Below are 24,472 nucleotides of genomic sequence, written 5' to 3'. Positions count from 1 at the left end.
GATGACGGGGGGAAACGGCATTTTGACATAAGAAATGACAAATATGAAAAATTCAAAGAAATTTGAGAAGACTATGCATGAACTGACTAGAGTAAAGCAATAAGGACTGAGAGAATAGATGATACAATGATTACACAAATGTAAAGGAACGAAGGGACATTGGAACTCTGATTAATGCAATGAATCACAACTCCAGAGTCAAGTCAATGGACATTTATTAAGTGTTTACAATGTGCCAGACCCTGTGTTAAGCTCTGGGATACAAAGAAATTCAGAAACAGTCCCTCCTTGGGCAGATCTAACAGTCAAATGGGGAGAAGTGGAGATCTTCTTAAAAGGGAGATACTAGTAGCAAAGATTAGGAAAGGTAGGACTTAATGGGGAGATGAAAGAATGAAGCAAGAATGGATCCTCTCAGCAGAGGTAGGAGATAAAGGTGCAGAATAAGACTCACATCAAATTGGTCACTGGGTCGAGGAGTCTGGAATAAATACAATCCATCATTACAGAGGGTTATTTTTGTTGGAAGGAAATTGCAGCAGTGGAGAAAAATATTTACTCTTTAAAAATTCTCATTAGAATAGCTTTCACTCTGCATTTTATCTCTGGGATACAAACCCCAAATTCTTGGGTTAGCTCTCATGTCCACATAGAATTCCTCTCCTCCAGTAGATCATCTCCACACTCTGTGGGCTAGGCCTCATCAAAGACATTTAATTCGAATCTAAGACCTAAAAACCAAAGTCTCTATTTCCATTCAGTGTCTTTCAATACTGGTTAGGCACAGTGATTTCTCCAAGTCCTCTGATGGGCACAGTCAATCTCATACAGCCGAGACCCTGTAAGGACAGTTGGCACAGCTGGTAGGGCCCACAGTGCCGGTCAATTCTGAAGCCTACTGGGACAACAGAAAACAATGACTGCATGGGGTTCTGGAATGACATTCCTTGGTTTCTAGGCCTGTGGTTGCTACTAATCAGGTAACAGAATCTTGGGCTTCAACCTCCAGATCCCCTGTCAGGAGAAGATGGGAAGATTGCCATGGTTTCTTCCAGCTCTAAAATTCTATGATTGATAGACCCATGGAATTAAAGCTCAAGAGCTAGAAGAGATTAATTAGAGTTCCCCTCTACACATACTCCATTTGAAAGATGAAGAAAGTAAGGCTTGGAGAAGATAAAACTATCAAAGTCACAGAACAAAGTGGTCAAGCTAGATTTGAAACCAGATCCTTAAGGCTCTCTCTTATCTGGCACTTTCTAGTTGAGTGACCTTGGCCAAGTCACTTAACCTCCATGTCTCATTTCCTCAATTGTAAAGAGAATAACATTACCCTTGTGGTGTTGTGAGAATATTAAACGAGATATTTGTAAAGCACTTACTATATAGTACTTGACCTATGCTAGATATTATATAAATGCTTATTTCTCCTGATTATCTAATTGAAAAATAGCAAACATTCCATCATTTGGTCCTCAAGATCCCTGTGGTTTGATAAGGCAGTTATTACTTCCATTTGACAGATTAAAAAAGAGGCACGAGTTATTTAGGTGCACACCTACTGATCACAAAGAGTCAAAAACAGAACTCCAGTTTCCCACTTCCTAGCTTTGTGCTCCATTATCAGTTCTGCAGGGTGGCCTTAAATCCCCCAACTAGGCCATAAGCTGCCAAGGTTGGATAGGGTAGGACAAGACTTCCTTTCCTTTCTATGGCCACAGGGCTAGAACAAGTATGAGTTCCTTATGTGGTCACTGAAGTAAGCCACACTCCAAAGAAGTTTTTAACTCAACAAGTGGGTCAGGATGACAATTGCCTAGTGTCTCCTTGCGATGGGATGCTGAGCAAGACAATTCTCCTACATCAACCTTAAATCTACTTCATCCAGTTTCCTGGTATTACTGGGTAGGGCTCCCCCCCAAGCAGGACCTCCTTCTCCAAGCACATACCCTGTGGTTGTAAAGTCCTAGGTCATCATTATCCTGCTCCACATGTCCTCTAGTTTGCCAATGTCTGTAATAAAACATTAGCCTAGAACTGACTAAATACTCTAGATATGACCTGACCAGAGCAGAAGATAGATTGTATGACTATCAGCTCCCTACCAATGTGACCCAAGATTGCAGTAGCTTTAACTCAAAACAAGTTAAAACCCACAAAGCAACATCTGACCCTTTTCAGATTTCATTCAATCCATATTGTTTTCATCTGCTTACCACTTTTTTTAAGTTTTGCAAGGCAATGGGATTAAGTGACTTGCCCACGGTCACACAGCTAGGTAATTATTATCTGAGACCACATTTGAACTCAGGTACTCCTAACTCTAGGGCCAGTGCTCTATCCATTGCACCATCTAGCCACCCTGCTTACCACTTTTCCCACTTTGTTCAATGATTGCACAAATAAGTACAAGTCTGAACTGAGTCCTCTAGGAGGGACATCTCCAATCTGGATAAGCAAGTGCTCCTGGCCCTCCAGTTTACACAGGTAATGGGCATTAATCAAAGTAATGGGCATTAAGTATAATGTCTAGAATTGAAAGGAATTTTGGTAAATTCTGGGGGACAGGATTTTTGATACATGGAAGCTTTTTCTTTAGAATTATCACCATGCTGTTGGGCATCAGTGAGAAAAAAATCATTTGATAGCTGAAAAGGGACACTTAAGAAAATAACTTCAAAGGCTGAATGAGTATCAACCTTTAAGAAATTCCTAGATGGAGGTCAGCATTTCAGTCTTAGCACTATTATCACTCCAGTGATGTCCAATGCTTTTGACTTGCAGAGTTGGTAGACCATTTTGATAACAGTGAACGTTTCAAATCCCGGATTCATGTAACAGCACATTTTAAACCCACCAGGTAGGGAGGGCAACATCTCCAAAAACAAGTGATCCAAAATTCAGTTTGAGCAAGTCAAAAATCCCAATTCAGATTCCTAGGCAGTGGTATTCCATGGGTCTCCAGTGCTAAGCAGCCAAAGTAATCCTCCAGCCTCTTCGCTGGGAGACCCAGGAAGACCAATGTTCAAGTGGGTTATAGCAAACCCAGATACTATAGAGGAAGTAAACCAAAAGCACTTCCAGAATTATCATTAGCACTTATCCCACAACTGTGAAAAAGGAAATGTCCACCACATGACAGGCATAGATTCATAATGGACAAATGTCACTTGAATAGGAAATAACTGGATAACTCCAGAGGATTGCATTTCTGTTGCTGTAGAGATCAACAAATAATCAGTGAAAGTCACTGACCAAGCTCTACCCTCTGACCCTGCTACTGGACATATGCCCAGAAATCAGAGCCAAATGGGAGAGTCCCACGGGCATCAAAATATTCAGTTGTAATTTCTGTTGCAGCAAAGAATTTGAAACAAGAGTGGGTGCCCATCAACTGGGGAACAACCAAACTGTCATATGAATGTAATGGAGCATTATAATGCCATAACAACTGACAGAAGGAATGAAAAAACGTGGAAGACTTGTTTTAAAAAAGCAGAAACAAGAGAACAATGAATACAAAAATACTAAAACAACAGAAAAAAAAAGATAAAAGGCAAAGTAATTTCAAAACCAAACTAGCTCCTGCAGAATTGATGACAGCCCCTTCCCTCCACCGAGTACAAAGCTGAAGATGAGTGTGAGAGGTTTACACTGATGGGTCATTGTATCTCCTTCAGTGAGGAGGGCTCAATGGGAGTGGGGGGTGGGGGAGACTCATTGGGGAAATGACTAGTAGAAAAGTAAAAGGCATCAAAGCAAATTTAAATGACAAAAAGAAGCTAAATTCAAAGAATTGAGACCAAATGAGATAAGACCAATCTTGATCACAAGCATGAGGAAACTCGCCTTTCCTCCACAGGTCAGTAATAGGTTTAAAGTTGAAGATACCTCCAGTGTCACAAATCCAAACCTCCCACATGTTATAGAGTCTGGACTCACATTGCTGCTCACTGGGAGAGTAACCATAGGCAAGGGATGGGACAAGATGACCTGAGGTCACAGAGAGGTTAAATGGCTTGCCCAAAGTCACATAAGCAGTGAACAGAAGAACCAGAATCTGATCCCCAGGACTCCAAATTCCAGGTTGAAATAATGCACAAATTGTCCGACTTGATTTAGATTATACTGGGAAATAACTGTAATGTAAATTAAAAACAAAAGCAAACAAAAGGCAAAAAACTGCAGTCAGGTCTTAAAAAATAGTCCTCGCACAAGAACCATAGCCACATTAGCCACTTTAATATAAAATATGATCAAATGCCTCATTACAAGAGCTCAAAAAAGCATCTTTAAAAAAATCAATGAACTTAAGTCTTATACAAGTTTAAAAATCTGGGATGAGCATTAGTTTAAAAAATTCTTAGTTGCCAATTTTCAACCCAGAATGCTTTTAACAACCCCACTAGAAATCTCTGCAGACAGTGCTTTCTTTTGGTAGATAGATGGCCACTGGAACAGACTATATTCTCAAACCTCAATTGTAACATTTAATGTAACTTAATAAATGTGACAAAGCCATATATAATCATTGTGCCACTCTAAAGAATGACTCGTGACCCCATAAGTTGGGAAAATCCTATTATAGGGTAAAGAGAATTATAGAAACATTCCTTCTTCAGGGATCATTTATTTACACAACAGTGGGATTTGTCCAGGAATTTTCCACAAGTCAAAATACTAAATTCTCACTTGATTACCTCAAACCACAAGTAGGAGCTAAAGTTGGACACCTCCCAGGTAGTTCTGTTCTAAAGCTAGTCTAAGCTGATTGCTGGCCATTGGCCCACCACCTCCAACCACCCAGCAGAGCCAGGGAAATTGGCTGCAGGCATTGGAAGTTCTATACACACAAGTACACTTAATTGTAAACAGGAGAAAGCTCCAGCAGAATTAGTTCCTAAAATACTTGGAAAATGTTTCTTAAATTCAATCTCAAAAATGTTCTGTCTTTCGTCGTAATGTCATTATAACTTTAATCATATCCCTCCCCATTTCTAATTTTAATGGCAAAATGAAAACCTAGAGACCACCTATCTCATTCTCCTCACCAGGAACTTGGGCTTTATTCTATCTCAAGTTTATCAACTTGCAAGCTTATTTGTTAGAAAATCTTTATTCTAGAACTAGCCTGGTAGAATCTCTGATATTTCTTAGTGTCCCATTTTGGTTTCTATTGCCATGGAGTCTTCCTTTATGGCCAACAGTAGTCCTGCAGTGTAGACCACCATTACAGTTTGGTAAACAGTTGTTCCTTATCTCTGGCTCCCCCTGCTGGAGGCCACTGTCTGCAGCTGCACAGCAAAAATTAGGATTTTTCCAACAATGGCTATTGACTAATATATATCCTTGTACAGACTTACTCCATTTAAATCATACTTTTGTCACATCCCATGCCCAATTCTGCAGGACAGATTGTCATTCAAGATAATGGACTATCTTTTATTTTGGATAGGAAAAGGGCTATTCAAAGCAGCTTCCTGTCCAGGTCTAATTTTTCATCAAAACAGGGAATTCAGCCAAATGTCCCAGGAATTTTTTTTTGCAAGTACTTTTGTTCAAGTAACAGTTTCCAATCTGATTTAAAGGGCCTCAAAGGAAAAATCAATTGTTTTTTTTTAATAAACTAAGAGCCCCATATCTGTAGCAATTGTCTATCAATTTCCTTGAGGAAAGAGACAGACAAAACTTACTAATTGAGGGAATATTTTCCTCCAAAGTCACTAAGTGGAAGGGCTCAAATCTCTGACTGCCTTTTTCTAAGCAAAAGGTCCTTGAGGACCTGGTTCAAAGCAGTCAGAATTTATATCAGGTCCCTTTAAAATGACTTTTTTTTTCACTTCCAATTTGGCACTGTTACATTCCAAACTGAAATCCCCAAGCAGAAGCAGCTCAGTGTTGAAGAGTACACAGCAGCCCAACCAAAGCCCTTTCCAATTGTTTCCAGTATCCTGTACAATCCACAGTGCAGAAAGACAAGGATAACCACCACTTTGGTTCAAGTTTTATTCAAGATCATATACAAAACGTATCCAGACCCAAAAGGGTTTAATCTTCCTCCTCTTCCTCCTCTTCATCCTGGTTGATCTGGAAGTACCGTAATTCATAACTCTCCTTGCTATTGGCCACCACCCGGAGCCAATCGCGTAGATTGTTCTTCTTTAAGTATTTCTTTGTCAGGTACTTCAAATACCTGTAGAGAAGATGTAGAGAGAAGATGAGGCTACCTGGCAGGCCACACAAGAGGTATGCTAAGGTTCTGCCGCAACCCTTTCTTTCACCACACTCATTACATGGGCCAACAATCAGACCTAAATCCCAGCACCTTTCCCACCTTGCATTAGGTAGCAGAGTCCAAAGGCTGGTCTCAAACTCTCCCGAAACTGCTGGGGTATCAGTAGATATAGACCCTCTCTTAAGCTATGGCCCTAGCACAATACTCCATCTTTCAGAAGTTAATCTAACTGCAAGGTCCATCAGTTTGCCTAATCACTACCCTTCTTCAGCCAGTGGTCAAATAAGTCAGTCTCTCACTCTGCATACACCTAGCATTTGCTTCTCTTGCCTTGCCTTTTAAGTTATATTCTCCTCAATGGCAACAATTGACTGCAACGCCCAGCTGCAAAATGCCAACCATGACAAAGCAAAAAGGATCTGTGGCCATTTTAATGTTGAGTGATGGGACATCTAATTTCCACTCTGGGTCTTGGCCAGGAGCCCCTATTGTTAGATGACAGGTCCTTAAATATGGTTTAATTTTAAAAGGTCATTAGAATAAAGGATTTTCCCAAAAGAATGTGAAAATCACCCATTCTTGAGCCAGGAAATCTAAAAACTTTGTAAAACAGTACTCTAACACTCAGTGAAACTCCTGATTAGAAACAATAAGCTAAAACAATTGTTTTAGCTCCAGGGCACTGTACTCCACTTACATATACTCTTGCTGCTACCTTCTATATACTAGCAAGGCTCTTCCTGTACTCTAATGGGGGTGGGAGAAAGAAGGATTATAATTAAAGGGTTGGACAACAGAAGTTACTTAAAGGAACTGAGATGGTTCCAGTGACGGGGAAAAAAGATGCAAGAAAAGCCAAGAATATGTGGACCTGTCTATTTATTAATGATGTTCCCTTCCTTCCACTAAGATCAGAAACAAGCTGGAATGAGTTTAAAAGAATCAGGTGAGATATACAGGACAACTTTCATGTAGAAAAGGGAAACTGTTAAACTTGGAAGGAGTAAATGAAGACTCCAGACTTTTCATGTCACTGTACATTCACCATTCTGGAAGCATTTTTCTGTGGTTCTCTGCATTTTTCTTTCAGAACAAACATAGGGGAGTCCCTGGATCCAGATGGGAGTTGATTTTGAGTGAAAAGGAAAACTGTTCGTCTGATAAAAGATAAGCAAATCCAAGACCTTCCTTCCTACTTAGCATTCAGAAAGAAAAGAGCAATGCAATGTAACCAAGTAACTGATGCTCTTGAAACATCAAAACTGGGCCTTTCTTCTGGGAGACAGACATAGTTCAGAAGGTAAAAACATGAAGATGCGCTAATCCTATGAGGCTCCCAAGTAGCACCAGCTATACCTGACTAAACTCAGAGCAAACTTGAGATTCAGTTGAAAGATAAAAGACAAATCTTAAACTGCTTCAATTTACACTGAAACACTTTAAGGAAAGACTTTATTTCCAATGAAAGGGCTAAAAAAGGACATCTACAAGAGATCACCTGGGTCTCCGGGGTCTCCCTACCTCCCCAAAGCTCCAGTAGCCTGTCCAGTTAGAAGTCAATACTTATGTGTCCCCATACAAGCCTAGGGAGGTCAGCACCTAGGTGCATAAACTCCATCTTACAGGTGATAAATGGCATTTCTGAGATGGAGTGAGTTTGTGGTTGGGGAGACAGCAGGGTATTAGACCACAACTGCCTCTTTTTACCTCACTCTTCAGGCTACTAATCCCTCATCCAATTATAAAGTCATTTACCATTTTGGCAAAGTTCTTCCTCTCCCACCCCACCACCCTGGGGGCACAAGAGGGTCTCCCTACTTCTAGGCCCCACTGTCTTATTTCCTCCCCCATCCCTCACCCTCTCACCTTTTAGAAAAGGGCACCTCTGATGTCACGGTTATCTTACTCTTGCTTCTCTCAATGGTTACAACTCCACCACCGAGGTTGCCAGCCTTTCCATTCACTTTAATTCGTTCTTGTAAAAACTGCTCCTGTAAAAACGAGAGGGCCTGATGAGGTTGTGTTGGGACACACAGGGCAGCCCCCCCCCTTACCACTTCAGTTCTTTCTCTAGATTCTAAGTGTAAGGAAGATAAATTCATCTCCAAGGGAACCAGGGAGTCTGGTTTTTTCCCCAAAATTACAGTGATTACCAGAAGTCCCAGGACTACCAAAATCCAGGACCCAAACAGTACAATTATGTATGGCCATAAAGACCAATTTACAAAACAAACTTTGGGTCTAATTTGTAACTGAAATAACCAAACCACTATCAGAGCTGACTCTGGTTACTTCCATTAGAGTTCTGTTTTCAGGTCTTGGGAGGCGTGGGGGAGGAGTCTGAAGGGAAGCACCACCAGACCACTACCATAATCATGATACAGACATTTGCAACTAAAATCTAAGGTGGAAATTAAGCCAAGCACCTTTCCTCTATATACTTAGTGCCTCACAAGGATGAGCACAGAACTTCTACTAAGTTTTAAGAGGTCAATGCATCATGAGAATTGGGGGCTATGATCTGCTGTGCTGGCATGGGAAGAAAACTCACACTGAGACAATCATCACAGGTCCATGAAAGTACAGAAAAAAAATGGAAGTTGTGATCGATTTTTCCCAACAGACAGCCAAAAGCAATCAACATTTCCAAACCAACAAAGGGCAAAATGAGCTAAATGCAAACACAGTAAAGAACTAAAAGAATCACCAGGCCTGATGGAAAGCAGTGATCACAATGGAAACTAATGGGATAGAATTCAATCGAAACAATCAGGTCAAGTGAGAGAGCTGTGAACACTAGAATTTAAAATTGTAACAAGGAGGCCAAGTGGGTGGAAACAATGTGGGTAATAAAGATCAAGAACATTAGCAGTTCAGATAACACTAGGTAGCTATAATAAGAGACCTTTAATGTATTCAAAGTGCTTTGGGAGTACTTAATTATTTTATCATCTTAAGTTACAATCACAGAGAAGGAAGTAGCCAAAAAGAAGTTATTACTGATCAACCACCTCCAATTTTTAAATGACAGGAGAACATGAAAGCAAGATGAATACAAGATCATGTACTCTAAGAAGACTATCAGAATTTCAAGAGTGTAAAATGAGGTACCTCAGTTTCAAAGGAAAGATGGTACATTAAGGCCCATATGCCAACAAACTAATCTCAAAAACTAGTGGAGGGAGGTAGAGGGGAGAAGGATCAAAGAGAGATGGGACTAAAGCTAAAGATGGACAAAATGGAGACAAGAAAGGTCCATTCAGCTCTTCTTTTGCTTCTATTTTCTTTGCCAAAGAGAAAAGTCAGGACAAAGACAGTTTAAAAAGTTGATTTTACGAGTAAGGAGATAGAAAAAAGAATCAAATCAATGATATCACAACAATTCAACCTCCAATCCTAGGAAATTACAGAGGAGAAAATAAAAACTCAGTTCTAATTATCAAAAAGATGACTGAACCCTGTAAAGTAACATCAATTCTAGGTCAAATCCTAAAACATCACCAGTCATTAAAGGACATCTAAAAAGAGTGACAGACTGAAAGACAGAATTATAGATATTTCAGGAAAGCCATTTGCTAAAATTTCTTGTGTTATCACATTTTCAGTGGAAAGATGAAGGTGAAAACATAGTTCAAGTACTGGTTGAAGTATGAGACCAAGAAATGGTAGTAACAGTTTGCAAGGATATCTGGAATCTGGGAATCTCTTGGGGATACATATTCTTTGACTGTATGATAACTATCATTTTTATTAATGACATAAATGATGCTCATCACATTTACAGTTGAGGGACAGGGGAATGTACCATAAACAGTTTGACAGGTCAGGGTGAGACAATGTTTCAAACTTGGATATTAAAAATCAACTTCACAAATAAAAGTTAAGTATCCTTCATCTGAAATAAATCTGGGGATTCAGGAGACTGCAAGCTCAACAGGAATCATAAGTGCGACAGGTGGTCAAAAAAAACACTAACAGAAGCTCAGGACAGAGGCAGTCAAATCACAACATGCACTCAAGTATATACAATACACAGCATGATAACACACACCCAAGTATGCAAAAAGTAATACAAAGGAAAAGGGAGAAAGTATTAACAGCTGAGGGGTGGGCAGAGATCAGGGCAGACCTCCAACAAAAGGTACAGACCTGAAATGTACTTTGAAGGATGCCGGGCATTCTCAGAAGTAGAGACAGAGAACTTTCTTAAGCACAGTGCTAAGACCCTTTACAAATATCTTTTGATCATCATATGCCACCCCTGAAAGGATACAGACATAGAAACAGAGGCAGGCAGCGCTGAAGTGACCTGCCCAAGGCCACACAGTGAGCCAGTGTCTAAGACTGGACTTGAATCCCAGGCACTCCATTAGCTGGGCCTCCTAGCAGGTGGGGAGGGCATGGCAGGAAGGGGGGGCTGAGTACCAAATACAGAGATCAGAGCTGGAAGACTGTATAAGGGGACCAAATGACTGGCAATTCTGAACAGAATGCATGTGAAGAGAAGGGATAAAAAAAATCAGTCTAGTAAGGTGAGAAGGATGTATTAGACCGGGTCTAATACAGGAATATCCACTGGGTATGTACATGAAGAAGACTCCAAGCAGGGAAAGGGCTGAAGGCAGACAGACCACACACAGACACATGGACAACCACGAATTGAGAGGCAAGTGAGAATACCTTGAACCAAGGCAGAACAGAACCTATGGGAGCAGAGGAGAGATTTGGGAAATGGTTGAGGAGTTTGTCAATAGACAAATCAATGAGTTCAAGATAGGGAAGGAGAATGAAGGATGAAGAAAGTTTGGTTTAATCCTGAGGTTGTGCAAACCTGAAGTCATTTCAGGGAATCATGGTACTTTAGACAGAAATAGAAAAATCAGAGGGTTTAGGAAGAAAGAGGGTTTTTTCTTTAAAGATATAACAATTTTGTGTTATCATCAGTCAAAGGTAACATAAAAGATACTCATCACATTTACAATTGAGGGAGAGGGAAATGTACCATAAAGAGTTGGACAGGTCATGGTAAGGCAGTGTTTCAAACTTGGATATTAAAAATCAACTTCACAAATGAAAGATAGGATATGGGTGAACTTGTCCAATAGACAGTTAATAATTCAAGACTGGAGCATAGAAGAAAAATAAGATGTACAGATTCAAAAATTATCTGTATATGGTGGGGTGTGGAATGTGCAGAAGGATAAGATAGAAAAATTGAGAATGGTTCAGACTCACAAGAAGCAGTATCACAAAGGTCCAGGGAAAAGAAAATCGTCAACAGTAACAAAAACTACAGCTGTGTCAAGTAAAATGAGAATTGGAAAAGGTGATTAGAGAAAGTGGTTTTAGTCAAGTGGTGGGAAAGGAAGTCAAAATATAAGGAATTGAGATTAGAAGGCAAGGAGTACAGATGGGCCTTCATAGGAATTTGGTAAAAGTAGAGCAAAATCTTTAAGTATGGGAAAGACCAGGTAAGGTCTAGAGAAGGGAAAATGTCAGAGAATAAGCACTAAAGATTTAAAAAAAGAATGATTGAGGGAAAGGAGCAAAAGGAACATTTCAGAGACCAGAGTAAAAGGGAAAGGCAAAGACAGTTTTCTGGGGGTACAACAGAAAAAAGAGAATACTTAAGATGGTCAGTCTCTTTTCTGAAAGTGGAAGGGCAGTTAGGTGGTGCTGTGGATAGAGCACAGGCCCTGTAGTCAGGAGGACCCAACTTCAGACATTTAATAATTACCTAGCTGTGTGACCTTGGCCAAGTCACTTAGCCCCCATTGCCTTGCAAAACAAAAAAAAACTGCTGAAAAAAGGGTGAGAGAAAGGAAGAAAAGGCACTCTTCCTCAGTGGAATGTAACAGAATTCATCAGGAAAAAAATTCAAATATTGCTGTGTAGGACCAGGTGAATCAGGATCAGCTGAAATTGGTCCTAGAAAAAAAGATATCTACTTGTTTTTCATGATCCCAGAAGGCTAAACCAAGAACAACTAACTGTACCTGTGACGGAATGGGCTGGTAGGAGGGCTTAAGGGAAAGGAGGGCAGCAGACAAGGCAGGTTTCAGAGGAGATGGAAAAAAATGTTTCTAAAATGGAAAGAGCTGTCTTTAAAGATCACATTTCAAAGACCTATTTCAAAAGGTCAAATATTCAGAACTGAAAGGAATCGTCATTCTTCTAGCTGGATCCCCCCTCACTGGACAACTGACAAAATGGAAGCCCCTGGCAGAGCCAGGATTTAAAACCAGGCGTCCAAGGACAAATCCAACATTCTTTTCACTGTACCACTGCTTTCCTCACTTTAAGTCTTCAAATCCAGACTGGCTGACCACTTGTCTAGATGGTGTAGAGATTTTTGTTCTGGTAAGGATTGGATTAAATGGGTTCTAAGGTCTTTCTCAACTCAGACATTCTACAAATTACAAGGGACTATACCAATTGTGTTCTATAAAGCATTACTTAAAAACTAGGCAAACCTACAGGTAGGGATGAAAAATCTATTTTACAAATAATTTTGTTTTAAGAGTTTATCTTAACACCAGCTGACTTCCCTGACATTGGTAAGGGATAATAAGGGATAAAAAAGGGCACTTGGGAAGAAAAAAAGGATATTTGGGAGGATATTTAAGAAGAAAGGGATATTTTGGAATCTTCACCATATAGTACAATGTGTGAGCTCTCCTCACTAGCAGGTGCTGAAAGCAAGAAACCAAGGAACTCTAGCAACCTCAAAAAGCAGAAATGGATTCAGTTTCTGCAGTAATTTCATTTGTCTAGGTTTCCATGGGGAAAAGGGAAAAAAAGAACAAAACAGAGATACAACTAAATTAGCTCAAAAATAAGTCAGAAGAACTTTAAACCAAAGATGGCAATAGTATTTTAATCCCAGAAGATATCAAAATACATTCCAAAATCTAAAAACAAAATCACCAAAATCAATGAACTCTCTTCAGTTGTTTTTCTGTCAAGTCTGCCCCCAGCTGGGGTTTTCTTGGCAGAGATACTGCCTTTTCCTTCTCTAGCTCATTTTATACAGTTGAAGAAACTGAAGCAAACAGGACTAAAAAACTAAGTGACTTGTGCAAGGTCACAAAGCTACTAAAGTGTCTTAAGACCAGAACAGAACTTAGGAAAAAATGAGACTTCCTAACTCCCAGCACTCCACATTCACCTCCATAGTTTAAGATGCTAGCCCTAGAATAAACTGCAAAGTCATCACTCCCAAGATAATGAAAGCCCAGAATTTAGCCCCTGGAATACTTTGTTTCCTGTCTTAAAAAAAATATTTAGTTATTTCAGGAATGCAACCCACACCTGCACTTACACACTAAGCAAAGAAATGAATAGCTTCAGAAAAATAACTTACAAAATTAGCTGCATCCATAATCCCATCTTCCACAGGATGGGTACAATCAAGGGTGAACTTGAGAACTTGCTTCTTTTTTTTGCCGCCCTTCATCGCAGATTTCTTCTGCAGAAAAACACAAACTCTGTAAGTAACTAAACTCCAAAGATGGAGGGAGGATTGGAGGGAGGTAGACTACATTCAAAAACAAAATCCTCAAAACTTCTAAATTTAAGTTATACAGGGAATAGTCCCTCCAATCTAAAGGGTTTTTTAATTTATTTTTAATTTTACTTATGTAAGGCAATGGAGTTAAGGAACTTTCCAAGGTCTCAAAGCTAGGTAATTATTAAATGTCTGAAGCCAAATTTGAACTCAGGTCCTCCTGACTCCAGGGCCAATGCTCTATCCACTGCACCACCTAGCTGCTCCCCTCCAGCCTAAAGTTCTGAAATTCTGTAAAAGGTGTTTATTACTCACCAAGAGGCTGATGACCTATAAAAATCCCTGGCAAGGCAGTAGGTGCCTCGATTTAGCCAAACCATTCTTGAACTTCATTACATTTTTATTCTCTACACTTTAAATACTGAGTTGTGGGAATTATTTCTGACACCTTATGACTGGCTGCTCTTTCTTGCTCCTCTCCTAACTGTATGATGTAGTTCTGAGATTGCAGCAACCTCTTGAGGTATCTCCACTGCTGGTGAGACCTTCCCATATCCCTTAGAGAGATCTCCTCCTCTTTGAGTCTGGTCACCACTTAACTTCTCATATTAATTTCCTAATTAGAATATTGTTGATGTCTGTCTGGTTTACTCAACAATCCCACTTGGAGTTGGGGCAGCTAGGTGGCGCAGTGGATAAAGCACCGGCCCTGGAGTCAGGAGTACCTTGGGTTCAAATTACCTAGCTGTGTGGCCTTGGGCAAGCCACTTAAACCCATCTGCCTTGCAAAAACCTAAACAAACAAAAAAACAATCCCACTTGGTTATAAACCCCTAAACAGTAGGGATTTTCCTGTTTATATCTTCAAATCTACAGTAATGAGCACATGGGTACTGAGTAATTTTGGAATTGAGAGCTAGATTGTTTTATATCCTTTTTTTAAATTTTTATGGGGCAATGGGGTTAAATGACTTGTCCAAGGTCACAAACCTGGTGTGGAGTATTTGAAACAAGATTTGAATTCAAGTCATTCTGGCCAGTGCTCTTATCCCAAGTCACCTAGTTGCCCCTCTCCAATATCCTTCTTAAGGACATTCTACCCTTTAAATAGTTAATCTTTAACTAGGACCTCCCTTTAAGTCCCCCCCTCCAATTACTCAAGTCTGAAAACATTCAAAGTAGAAACTTAACTCCTGTAAGATGAAAGACTAAGGAAAAAATTCTTTCCTTAAACTCCTTACAATAATTAATATTTATCCAATGATTAATGTTTGTCCTTCATTTTTGAACACCATGACATTGGGGAGGTGATGACAAGTACATGAATTGGATTTTCGTAAGGGAGACTGTGCTAAGTCACCAGTCTCAACTTTTCCTCCAGAGCCATCTGGGTCCAGTGGCCAGAAATGAGTCAGGACAACTGGAGATGGCCCTAGATGAAAGGCAATCAGGATTATGTGACTTGCCCAAGGTCATATTGCTACTAAGGTTAGATTTGAATTAAGGTACTCCTGATTCCAAGGCCAAAGCTCTATCCACTGTCCCATCCAGCTGGGACTCTCATCTGATCCTCAAACAATCCTGGGAAGTAGATGCTCTTCTCCCCCTTTTTAACATATCAGGTTAGGGAACTTTTTTTTAATTTTTTTTTTTGCAGGGCAATGGAGTTAAGTGATTTGCCCAAGGTCACACAGCTAGGCAATTATTGTCTGAGGCCTGATTTGAACTCTGGTATTCCTGACTCCAGGGCCAGTGTTCTCTCCACTGCACCACCTAGCTGCCCCTGGGAACTTTTCACAAAATTAGGCTGCTTGTCAATGACTCTTAGTCATAGTGCCTAAAGATCCTTCTAAAATCACAAAATGTTAATGCACTGAAAAGGGCCTACTCTAAATCCCCACTGGATTTATAGAGGGCAAATATCTACCTTTTAACAAGACTATTAAGTGTTAGACATAGAGAGTGAAACCAAAGACTGGAGAACATGTCTTGTAATCAACTCTTTCATGCTGCAGTCATCATATAAGAATTATTTCCTTTTAACATTTCCAATCTCAAAATGATTTCCAATCTCAAAATGATTTTAGTTACAATAAAAATGACTTTCTTTAAAAATTTCCAAATCACAAAAACTTTGCAGTCTCTTCATAAAAATGATTTTCTCAGGGCAGCTAGGTGACACAGTGGATACAGCACTGGTCCTGGGGTCAGGAGGGCCCGAGCTAGCTGTGTGACCTTGGGCAACTCACTTAGCCCCACTGCCTTAAATAAATTTTTTAAAAATGTTAAAAATTATTTTCTTGGAGCAGCTAGGTGGTGCAGCGGGATGGCCCTGGAGTCAGTTTTTGCCTTGCAAAAACAAAAACAAAAACCAAAGCAAAAGGATTTTCTTTTAAAACTTCCAACCACAGGGGCAGCTAGGTGGCACAGCGGCTAAAGCACCTGCCCTGGAGTCAGGAGTACCTGGGTTCAAATTCGGTCTCAGACCCTTATTACCTAGCTGTGTAGCCTTGGGCAAGCCATTTAACCTCATTTGCCTTGCAAAAACCTTAAAAAAATCTCCAACCACAAAATGACTGTAATTATAAAAATGATTTTCTTTTAAAATTTCCAATCATAAAATGATAGCAGTTATCATAAGACCAATGACTTTCTTTTAAAATTTCCAAATCACAAGATGATTAGGGTATCATAAAAATGACTTTTCTTGAAATTTCCAATCACAAAATTATTGCAGCTACCATAAAAACAATGATTTTCATTTAAAATTACCAATCATAAAATACCAGTTATAAAACAATGACTTTCTTTAAAAATTTTCCAAATCACAAGAAGATTAAGTATCATAAAAATGATTTTTTTTAAATTTACAATCACTAAATGATTAGTTACCATAAAAATAATGATTTTCTTTTAAAATTTCCCATCATGGGGGGAGGGGGGTTAGGATAGAGCAGGGCCTGAAGTCAGGAGTACCTGAGTTCAAATCAGGCCTTAGACACTTAATAATTACCTAGCTGTGTGGCCTTGGTCAAGACACTTAACCCCATTGCCTTGCCAAAAAAAAAGTTTGCCATCATAAAATGATTTTCTTTAAAAAAAAAAGTTTAGGGGCATTTAGGTGGTACAGTGGATCGAGCATAGGCCCTGAAGTCAGGAGTACCTAAGTTCAAATTCGACCTCAGAAGCTTAATAATGGCCTAGCTGTGTGTCCTTGGGCAAGTCACTTAGCCCCATTGTTTTAAATAAATTTTTTAAAAAAGAAAAGGAAATTTTTAAATTATTTTCTTGGGGCAGCTAAGCGGTACAGTGGATAGAGCACTGGCCCTGGAGTCAGTTCCTTGCAAAAACAAGAATGATTTTTTTTAATTTCCAATCACAAAATGATTGCAGTTATAAAAGCAATGATTTTCTTTTAAAATTTCCAATCATAAAACGATAGCAATTACAAAAGCAATGACTTTCTTTAAAAATTTTCCAAATCGTGAGATTAGATATCATAAAAATGTTTTTCTGAAATTTCCAATCACAAAATGATTGCAGTTACCATAAAAACAATGATTTTCTTTTAAAATTTCCTATCATAAAATGACAGCAGTTATAAAAACAATGACTTTCTTCAACAATTTTCCAAATTGGGGGGCAGCTAGGTGGCGCAGTGAATGGAGATCACTGACCCTGGAGTCAGGAGGACCTGAGTTCAAATCTAACTAAAGACACTTAATAATTGCCTAGTTGTACGGCCTATGGCAAGTCACTTAACCCCACTGCTTTGCAAAAAAAACCATAAGTATCCTAAATATGATTTTTTTTAAAATTTCCAATCACAAAATGATTGCAGTTACCCTAAAAACAACGATCTTTTAAAATTTCCAATCCTAAAAGGACAGCAGTTATAAACAATGACTTTCTTTAAAAAAATTTCCAAATCACATGTTTAAGTATCATAAAAATGATTTTTTAACAATGATTACAGTTATCACAAAAATACTGCCTGTCTTTTAAAATTTCCCATCCTACAATGATTTTCTTAAAGTTTAGGGGCATCTAGGTGGCGCAGAGGACAGAGCACCGGCCCCGGGGTCAGGAGGACCCGAGTTCAAATCCAGTTACAGACGCTTCAGGCCGTGTGGCCTGAAATCATTTATTTTGACAAAGGTTTTAAGCCCTCCCGAGCCTCGGGCCCCTGCTCGGGCTGCGGCTGCCGAGAGGCGCTCCGAGGGCCCCGCGACCCCCCGAGGCGCTCCTCCCCGGCAGCTCGGGCTGGGCCGGGGCCGCGCCGCCCGTCCGTCCGTCCGTCCGTCCGTCCGTCCTCGAGGTCACGGGCGCCGCCGGGACGCTCGGCCCGGCTCGGGGGAGGGAGGCCCCGTCCGGCCCCGCGCTCCGGCTTCGCCCCTCGGCCCCGGCGGCTCGGTCGGGAGCCGGGGCCGGAGCGGGCGCCCGGAGCAGCAGCGCGCCCGAAGCTGGACGGCCCCCGGGCAGGAGGTGCGCCGGCTGCGGCCGCGGCCCCGGCCCCGGCCCCGGCCCCGGCGGGCCTCGGCCTCCTGCCCAGGCAGCGTGCTGCGGCCCGGCCGCGCCGAGGAGGGGCGGGCGGCGGCGCGGGCGGCCGGGCCCGGCCCCGATCCCCTCCCCGCCGGCCGGCCGGCTCGGGCTGCGGTCGCAGCGGGGCCCGCGGAGCCCGGCAGAGCGCGGGGCGAGCCCCGAGGGAAGGCCGCGCACGGAGCGCGATACTAACCACGGGAGCCATCACGATCGAGCAGGCAGAAAGGGACCGCCGAGCAGCGCGCAGGCGCAAAACCCTCCGCGAGCACGCCCGGCGCGCAGGCCCCAGGCGCTATCAATCGCTCGGTCACGCCCCTGGATGGCCCGGGCTTCCTCCGCGGCCTCGGCGCTCGGAGAGCGATTCGTATCGCCTGGCTCTTCGCCCTCCCTTCTTCCTTCCGCCGCCGGGAAGCCGGCACGTTCCATTGGTGGAGGAAAGGAAGGGGAGGGAGAGCGGACTGGTGGACTCTTCCATGAGGAAGGGGAAGGAACGTCGGAGGAACGTGCAGAGCCCCTCCCCCTCCCTGGCCGGACGGCCTGGTGGAGAGTTTGTGCTTCCGACTTGTTACAAGTATCCGCGGTTACCAAGCGCCGCTTCTCCGCCTTCACCTTGACCCTCAACCGCTCCATCCCTGGTCCAGCAGCGCCTTGTGCCTCAGTGGTCCTCCCTGTCAAATAGGGAAGAATGAGCGCTCCTCCCTGGCAGCGCTCTAGAAATCAATTGATTCGTTTGATTCATATATCGATTTAATGATTGGTTGTCTGGGCGGCTAGGTGGCGCAGTGGATAGAGCACCTGAGTTCAAATCCAGCCTCAGACACTTAATAATGACCTAGCTGTGTGGCCTTGGCAAGCCACTTAACCCCATTGCCTTGCAAAAACCTAAAAAAATAATTATTGTTAATAATAATTATATTGTTGTTAATAATAATAATTATTATTATTAGTTGTCTAAGAAGACCATGACGTCAGGGAGATGATGTCATGACAAGCGCATGAATTGGATGGGGGAGGGGCCGTGCGGAGTCCCCAGCCTCACTTTCTGCCCCCTGAGCCCTCTGGATCCAGTGGCCAGAGGTGGATCAGGAGGACGGCAGATGGCCCCGGATGAGGGGCCATCGGGGTGATGTGACTCGAACTCAGGTCCTCCTGATTCCAGGGCTGGTGGTCTAGCTGCGTCCGCACCAAGCTGCTTAATTAACCAATCTATTAAGTTCCTATTATGTGCCAGGAGTTCAATGTCTGGAGTTAGGAAGACTCATCTTCCTGTGTCTAAATCTGGTCGGGGCGGCTAGCTGGGAGCACCTGAGTTCAAATCCGACCTCAGACACTTAATAATGACCTAGCTGTGTAGCCTTGGGCAAGTCGCTTAACCCCATGTGCCTTGCAAAAACCTAAAAAAAAAATCTGATCTCCGACATTTACTAGCTGGATAACCTGGGCAAGTTGCGTACTTCTGTCTCAGTTTCCTTATCTGTAAAACTAACTGGGAAAGGAAATGACAAGCTTACTCCAATAACTTTGCCAAGTAAATCCCAAATGGGATCACAGAGAGTCAGAAACAACCAAACAACAATATTATGTGCTAGGCACCGTTTTAGGAGCTGAGCCCGCAACAATAGGCAAAAAAAAAAAATAAAATAAAGTAACCTGCCCTCCCTAATGATGGGCAAATGAATAGGTGCAAAGAGTAAAGAAGGATAACCCGAAAGAACCAGCCAAGGAAGAGGAGGAAGGGGCTCCTGAAGAAGGCAGTGCTTGAGCTGAAACTTGAGAGAACTGGGGATGTCAAGAGAAAGAGAGAAGAGAGAGAGGCAAGACATGAATTTGTCATGGGAAGGAAGGGTAAAAGGGCCTGTATCACTGGACCACAGAATTCCTAGAGGGGAGTATAATGTGAGAAAGGGATCAGATTGTGAGAGCCTCCCGAATTCCTTGACCACCACCAACCCAAAGGCTTAGTCTCAGACATTTCCTAGCTTTGTGACCCTGGGTAACTCACTTAATCCTCTATCTGCCTCAGGTTCCACATCTGTTAAGTGGGACTAATAACAACACCTATCTCACAGACTTGTGTGAGGATCAAATGAGAAATCTGGAAAGTGCCTGGAAGATAAATAAATGCTGGCTCTTTTCCCTTTTCCCCCTCCCCCAAGCTCAGACATTTCCTGCTCCCAGAAGCCATTACAGATTTCTGCTCTGTTGGTCTACTACCCACTCTTAAATTACTTTGTGTTTACTCAGTAGATATTTGGTGTTTCCTTATCTCTTCAGATGAATCCCCTGAGAAGAATGCAATTTCCTTGAGGGTAGGGACCTTTTCATTCTTATCTTTGTATGGCCAGCACCTAGTAGGCACTTAATAAATGCTATTCAAGCACACACACACAAACACACAAATACACAGGCAAGAACACACAAAGTCATGTATCCAGTAATTCTTGATTAAAAGCTTAGAAAGTCTTAGGATTGTAGACTTAGAGACCATGGAATCCAGCCCCTCTCATTTTTTGGATGAGGAAATAAGCTCCCAAAAGTTGTGTTTCTCAGGATCACAGTGCTAGTATTCAGTCATTTTTGGTCAAACCCCCCCATCTGGGGGTTTTCTTAGCAAAGATACTCAAATGGTTTGCTGTTTCCTTCTCCAGCCCATTTTACAGATGAGGAAACTGAGACAAACAGGGTGAAGAGATTTGCCCAGTGTCTGGGACTGGATTTGAACTTTGATCCCAAGCCTACTGCTTTATCCACTGAATCACCTAGCTGCCCACAAAAGGTAGGATTTGAACCCAATTCTTCTTGGCTCCAAGGTGAGGACAAGATCTACTAGGTGAAATATACCCTGATGCCTCTTGCTCTATTCATGGATGACCTACATTCAAGCCCCACCTTGCCATTCTATCACACAGATCAGTAAAGGCTGGGATCAGGTGAACTTCCAAATTTCCTTTTAAATCAAAGATTCTAGCAGCTTATGACATCTTTCACTTGAACTATTAGACCCTTTAATGTTTGCCCTTCATGTTCACAGATGACCAAGACATCAGGGAGATGATGTCATAGCAAGCATATGAATCTGGAGATGTTCCTGGATGCAAGGAAATCAGAGTTAAGTGACTTGCCCAAGGTCACACAACTAGTCATTGTTGTTGGGGGGTTTTTAGGTTTTTGCAAGGCACATGGGGTTAAGTGGCTTGCCCAAGGCCACACAGCTAGGTAATTATTAAGTGTCTGAGGCCGGATCTGAACCCAGGTACTCCTGACTCCAGGGCCGGTGCTTTAGCCACTGCGCCACCTAGCCGCCCCACAACTAGTCAATGTTAAGTGTCTGAAACTAGATTCAGCTCAGGTCCTCCTGACTCCAAGACCAGTGAATATACTCAATGACTACAATAACATAAACAAGAATAACTCTAAAATGAAGCGTAATGCAGAACAAGTGAAATGACTGCTCTTATCCCTGGAGAAACCTAGAACTGAAATGCAACCCCAGACACTTACTAGCTGTATGACCCTGAGCAAGATATTTATGTCACTGGAGTAGCATGGCATTTCCTTCTCTAGGAGATTAAGGTAAACTATGAAAATAGCAAGCCATTCCAGGATTTGTGCCAAGAAAACTTCTATAGATTTTATGATCCGTAAGTGAAGAGTAAGACAAGATTAAACAATTGAACAACAACATTCCTGGAGAAAGGATGAGAAAATGCACTAACATGTTTTCAGTAGAATAATGAGTCAGATAGGTGTGGAGCTCCAAATGCACACAAGGTCTCTGAGTCAGTAGATTTTACTCAACTGGTTTTCTTAGTTACAAAGGAAGGCTCATTGATGCTGGGAGTAGAGAAAGGAGCAGCTAGATGGCACAGAGAATAAAACCCTGGGCTTGAAGTCAGGAGGACCTGAGTTCAAATCCAGTCTCAGATACTTACTAGCTATGTGACTTTGGGCAAGTGACTTAACCCTGATTTCCCAGAATCCAGGGCTATCTGATTCATATCTAGTCATTGAACCCATTGGCTCCAAAGGAAAAGGCAAGGTACCTCTCTCATCAAATTCAATTCATATGCATGTCATGGCATCTCCCTGACATTATGTTCTTTTTTGAGAATGAAGGAAAACATCATCATCATCATCATCATCATCATCATCATCATCATCATCAGAGAAAGAACTATGACCATAGTGGAAGGACTTAAAAAAGGACATATTTAAGAAGGCTAAAAATGACTATGGTGTTAAATAAAAGCCACTAACAAAATTTCTTAAAAGGAGTTATTAAACCATATTTAGAGGTAAGATGAAGGTAGGAGATGGCATAGGGGTCCCCATCCAGAAGCTTCTGAAGTGAAACTAATCTGTTGACATTGGAAAGAGATTTATCAGGGTAGTTTCCCAAGTTCAAATGTCAGTAGGATCTCTACATCAGGGAATTTTGCCAGGCAAGTCAGAGAGGATTGATTCTCAGGATACAGTCATGGTTTCCAATGGTATTTCATCATCACCATGGTTGTATATTAAATGAATCAACAACAGCAGCCAAAAGAAGATCCCTGTTGATTGATATATGGGAATGTACTTGATAGAGCTTCCTTAGCTGTGCTGGGCTCTGAAAGAAGGGATAAATTGATGACCTAGAGTTCCAACCTACAGAAGAAATCCAAACCAAAGGGTAATCAACTTTCATGTGTATGGCCTATGAGTGAAAACTCCTGTGGGAGAGCACACCTGAGGACAGAACTGACCTTTCATTCAATCAACAGTCATTAAGTGCCTACTGTATACAGCATGGTTCACCCAGTGTCGATTACTGTTGGATACTTATGATAATTATCGGGTATACAAACACAAAAGGAAACTCAGCCCTGCCTACAAAGGACTAACTTTCAAATAGGAAGAGAACATGTATGTGTGCATACATACACATATATCTACACACCTTTGATGTTCACATGAACTATTTGATCTTCAATAACAAAGGATAAAGACCAACAACATGCAATGTAGACACAAGTTGACAGGGAAAAGGAAGACATTAACAGCCAGGGAGATCAGGGAAGTTTTTCTATATAAAGATGAACTAACTGCAGTACAATGAATGATCTCAAGATAGTTCTGAAAAACTTATAATAAAAAATGTTATTCTCCTCCAGAGAAAGAACTGACAGATTCAGAATGCAGATGGAAGAAGACTTGGTTTTTGGACTGTTTTTTTTCTTTAGCAACATGGCTAATATGGAAATATATTTTGCATGACTACACATAAATAATCTTTATGAAATTGCTTGCTTTCTCAAGGAAAGAGGGAGAGAAATGATTTGGATCTCAAAATTTTTAAAAATTAAATTGTTTTTACATATAATTAGAAAAACAACAGATAAAAACATTAAAAAAGATCTAATTCTTAAAGGAAAACAAGAATTCTAAGAAGTAGAAATGAGGGACTGTGTACACTCTAGGCTTGAGACTTACCCCAACCTATTCTTTACCAATAAATTCTCAAGGCTGCATTTCATTCTTTTTAAGGAAAAATGAGTCTAGCCTGTATGTGAGATTGTGCTCCTAAGACAAGTAGCTAGATTTACAATTTAGAAAAGTCACTTTGGTCAATGAGTAAAGGAAAAATTGGAGTGGGAGGAAACTAGAGGCAGGAAGAGCAATTAGAAGGTAGTGAAAATAGAGACCAGGAGTCATGAGGGCCTGCACTAGGAGCATGGTGGTTGTGCAAACAGAAAAAAGAGGACATAGAAGAGAAATGTTGTAGAAGGGGAAATGGCAAGATTTGTAACTGGACATGTGTCTTTTTAAATTCATTTTAAATTAAATTCAAAAAAGAAAAGAAAAAGTCCATTCCCATGTACACAGCAGAACATAAGAAAGGGCTTAATATAAAAAATGATAAAATTTCCATTTCAAAGCTTTCCTTTTTTTTTTAGCTTTTGCGAAGCAATGGGGTTAAGTGACTTGCCCAAGGTCATTCAGCTAGGTAATTATTGAGTATCTGAGGCTTCAGATTCTCTTGACTCCAGGGCCGGTGCTCTATCCACAGTGCCACCTAGCTTTCCTCTTTTTTAAATGAATTTGACACGTCATTTTCAAAGCTACTCTTTTTCTGTGCTTCCAAGTTTCCTTTTGTTCTCTGCTGTTCACTTTTTATTTTTTCTTCATCCCTCCCCACCCAACCCTAG

The 24,472-nt window shown here is 41.3% G+C and overlaps 1 protein-coding gene across 1 annotated transcript; it reads right to left on the bottom strand.

The window, feature by feature from the left end:
* Nucleotides 1-5,992: 5,992 nt before the first annotated feature.
* Nucleotides 5,993-18,559, bottom strand: LOC141509240 (large ribosomal subunit protein eL22). Its single transcript, XM_074218619.1, has 4 exons — nucleotides 18,478-18,559; nucleotides 13,599-13,703; nucleotides 8,102-8,226; nucleotides 5,993-6,193 (listed from the first exon to the last, which is right to left on the bottom strand). Exons 1-4 carry the CDS (start codon nucleotides 18,487-18,489, stop codon nucleotides 6,049-6,051), a joined length of 387 nt encoding a protein of 128 aa, XP_074074720.1. The 5' UTR covers nucleotides 18,490-18,559; the 3' UTR covers nucleotides 5,993-6,048.
* Between the last annotated feature and the right edge of the window lie 5,913 nt (nucleotides 18,560-24,472).

This window comes from Macrotis lagotis, chromosome 1 (genome assembly GCF_037893015.1).
Source record: "Macrotis lagotis isolate mMagLag1 chromosome 1, bilby.v1.9.chrom.fasta, whole genome shotgun sequence".
In the NCBI taxonomy this organism is placed as follows: Eukaryota; Metazoa; Chordata; class Mammalia; order Peramelemorphia; family Peramelidae; genus Macrotis; species Macrotis lagotis.
The sequence above is the reverse complement of the archived record's forward strand: the minus strand, read 5'-3'. Positions and strand labels throughout refer to the sequence as shown.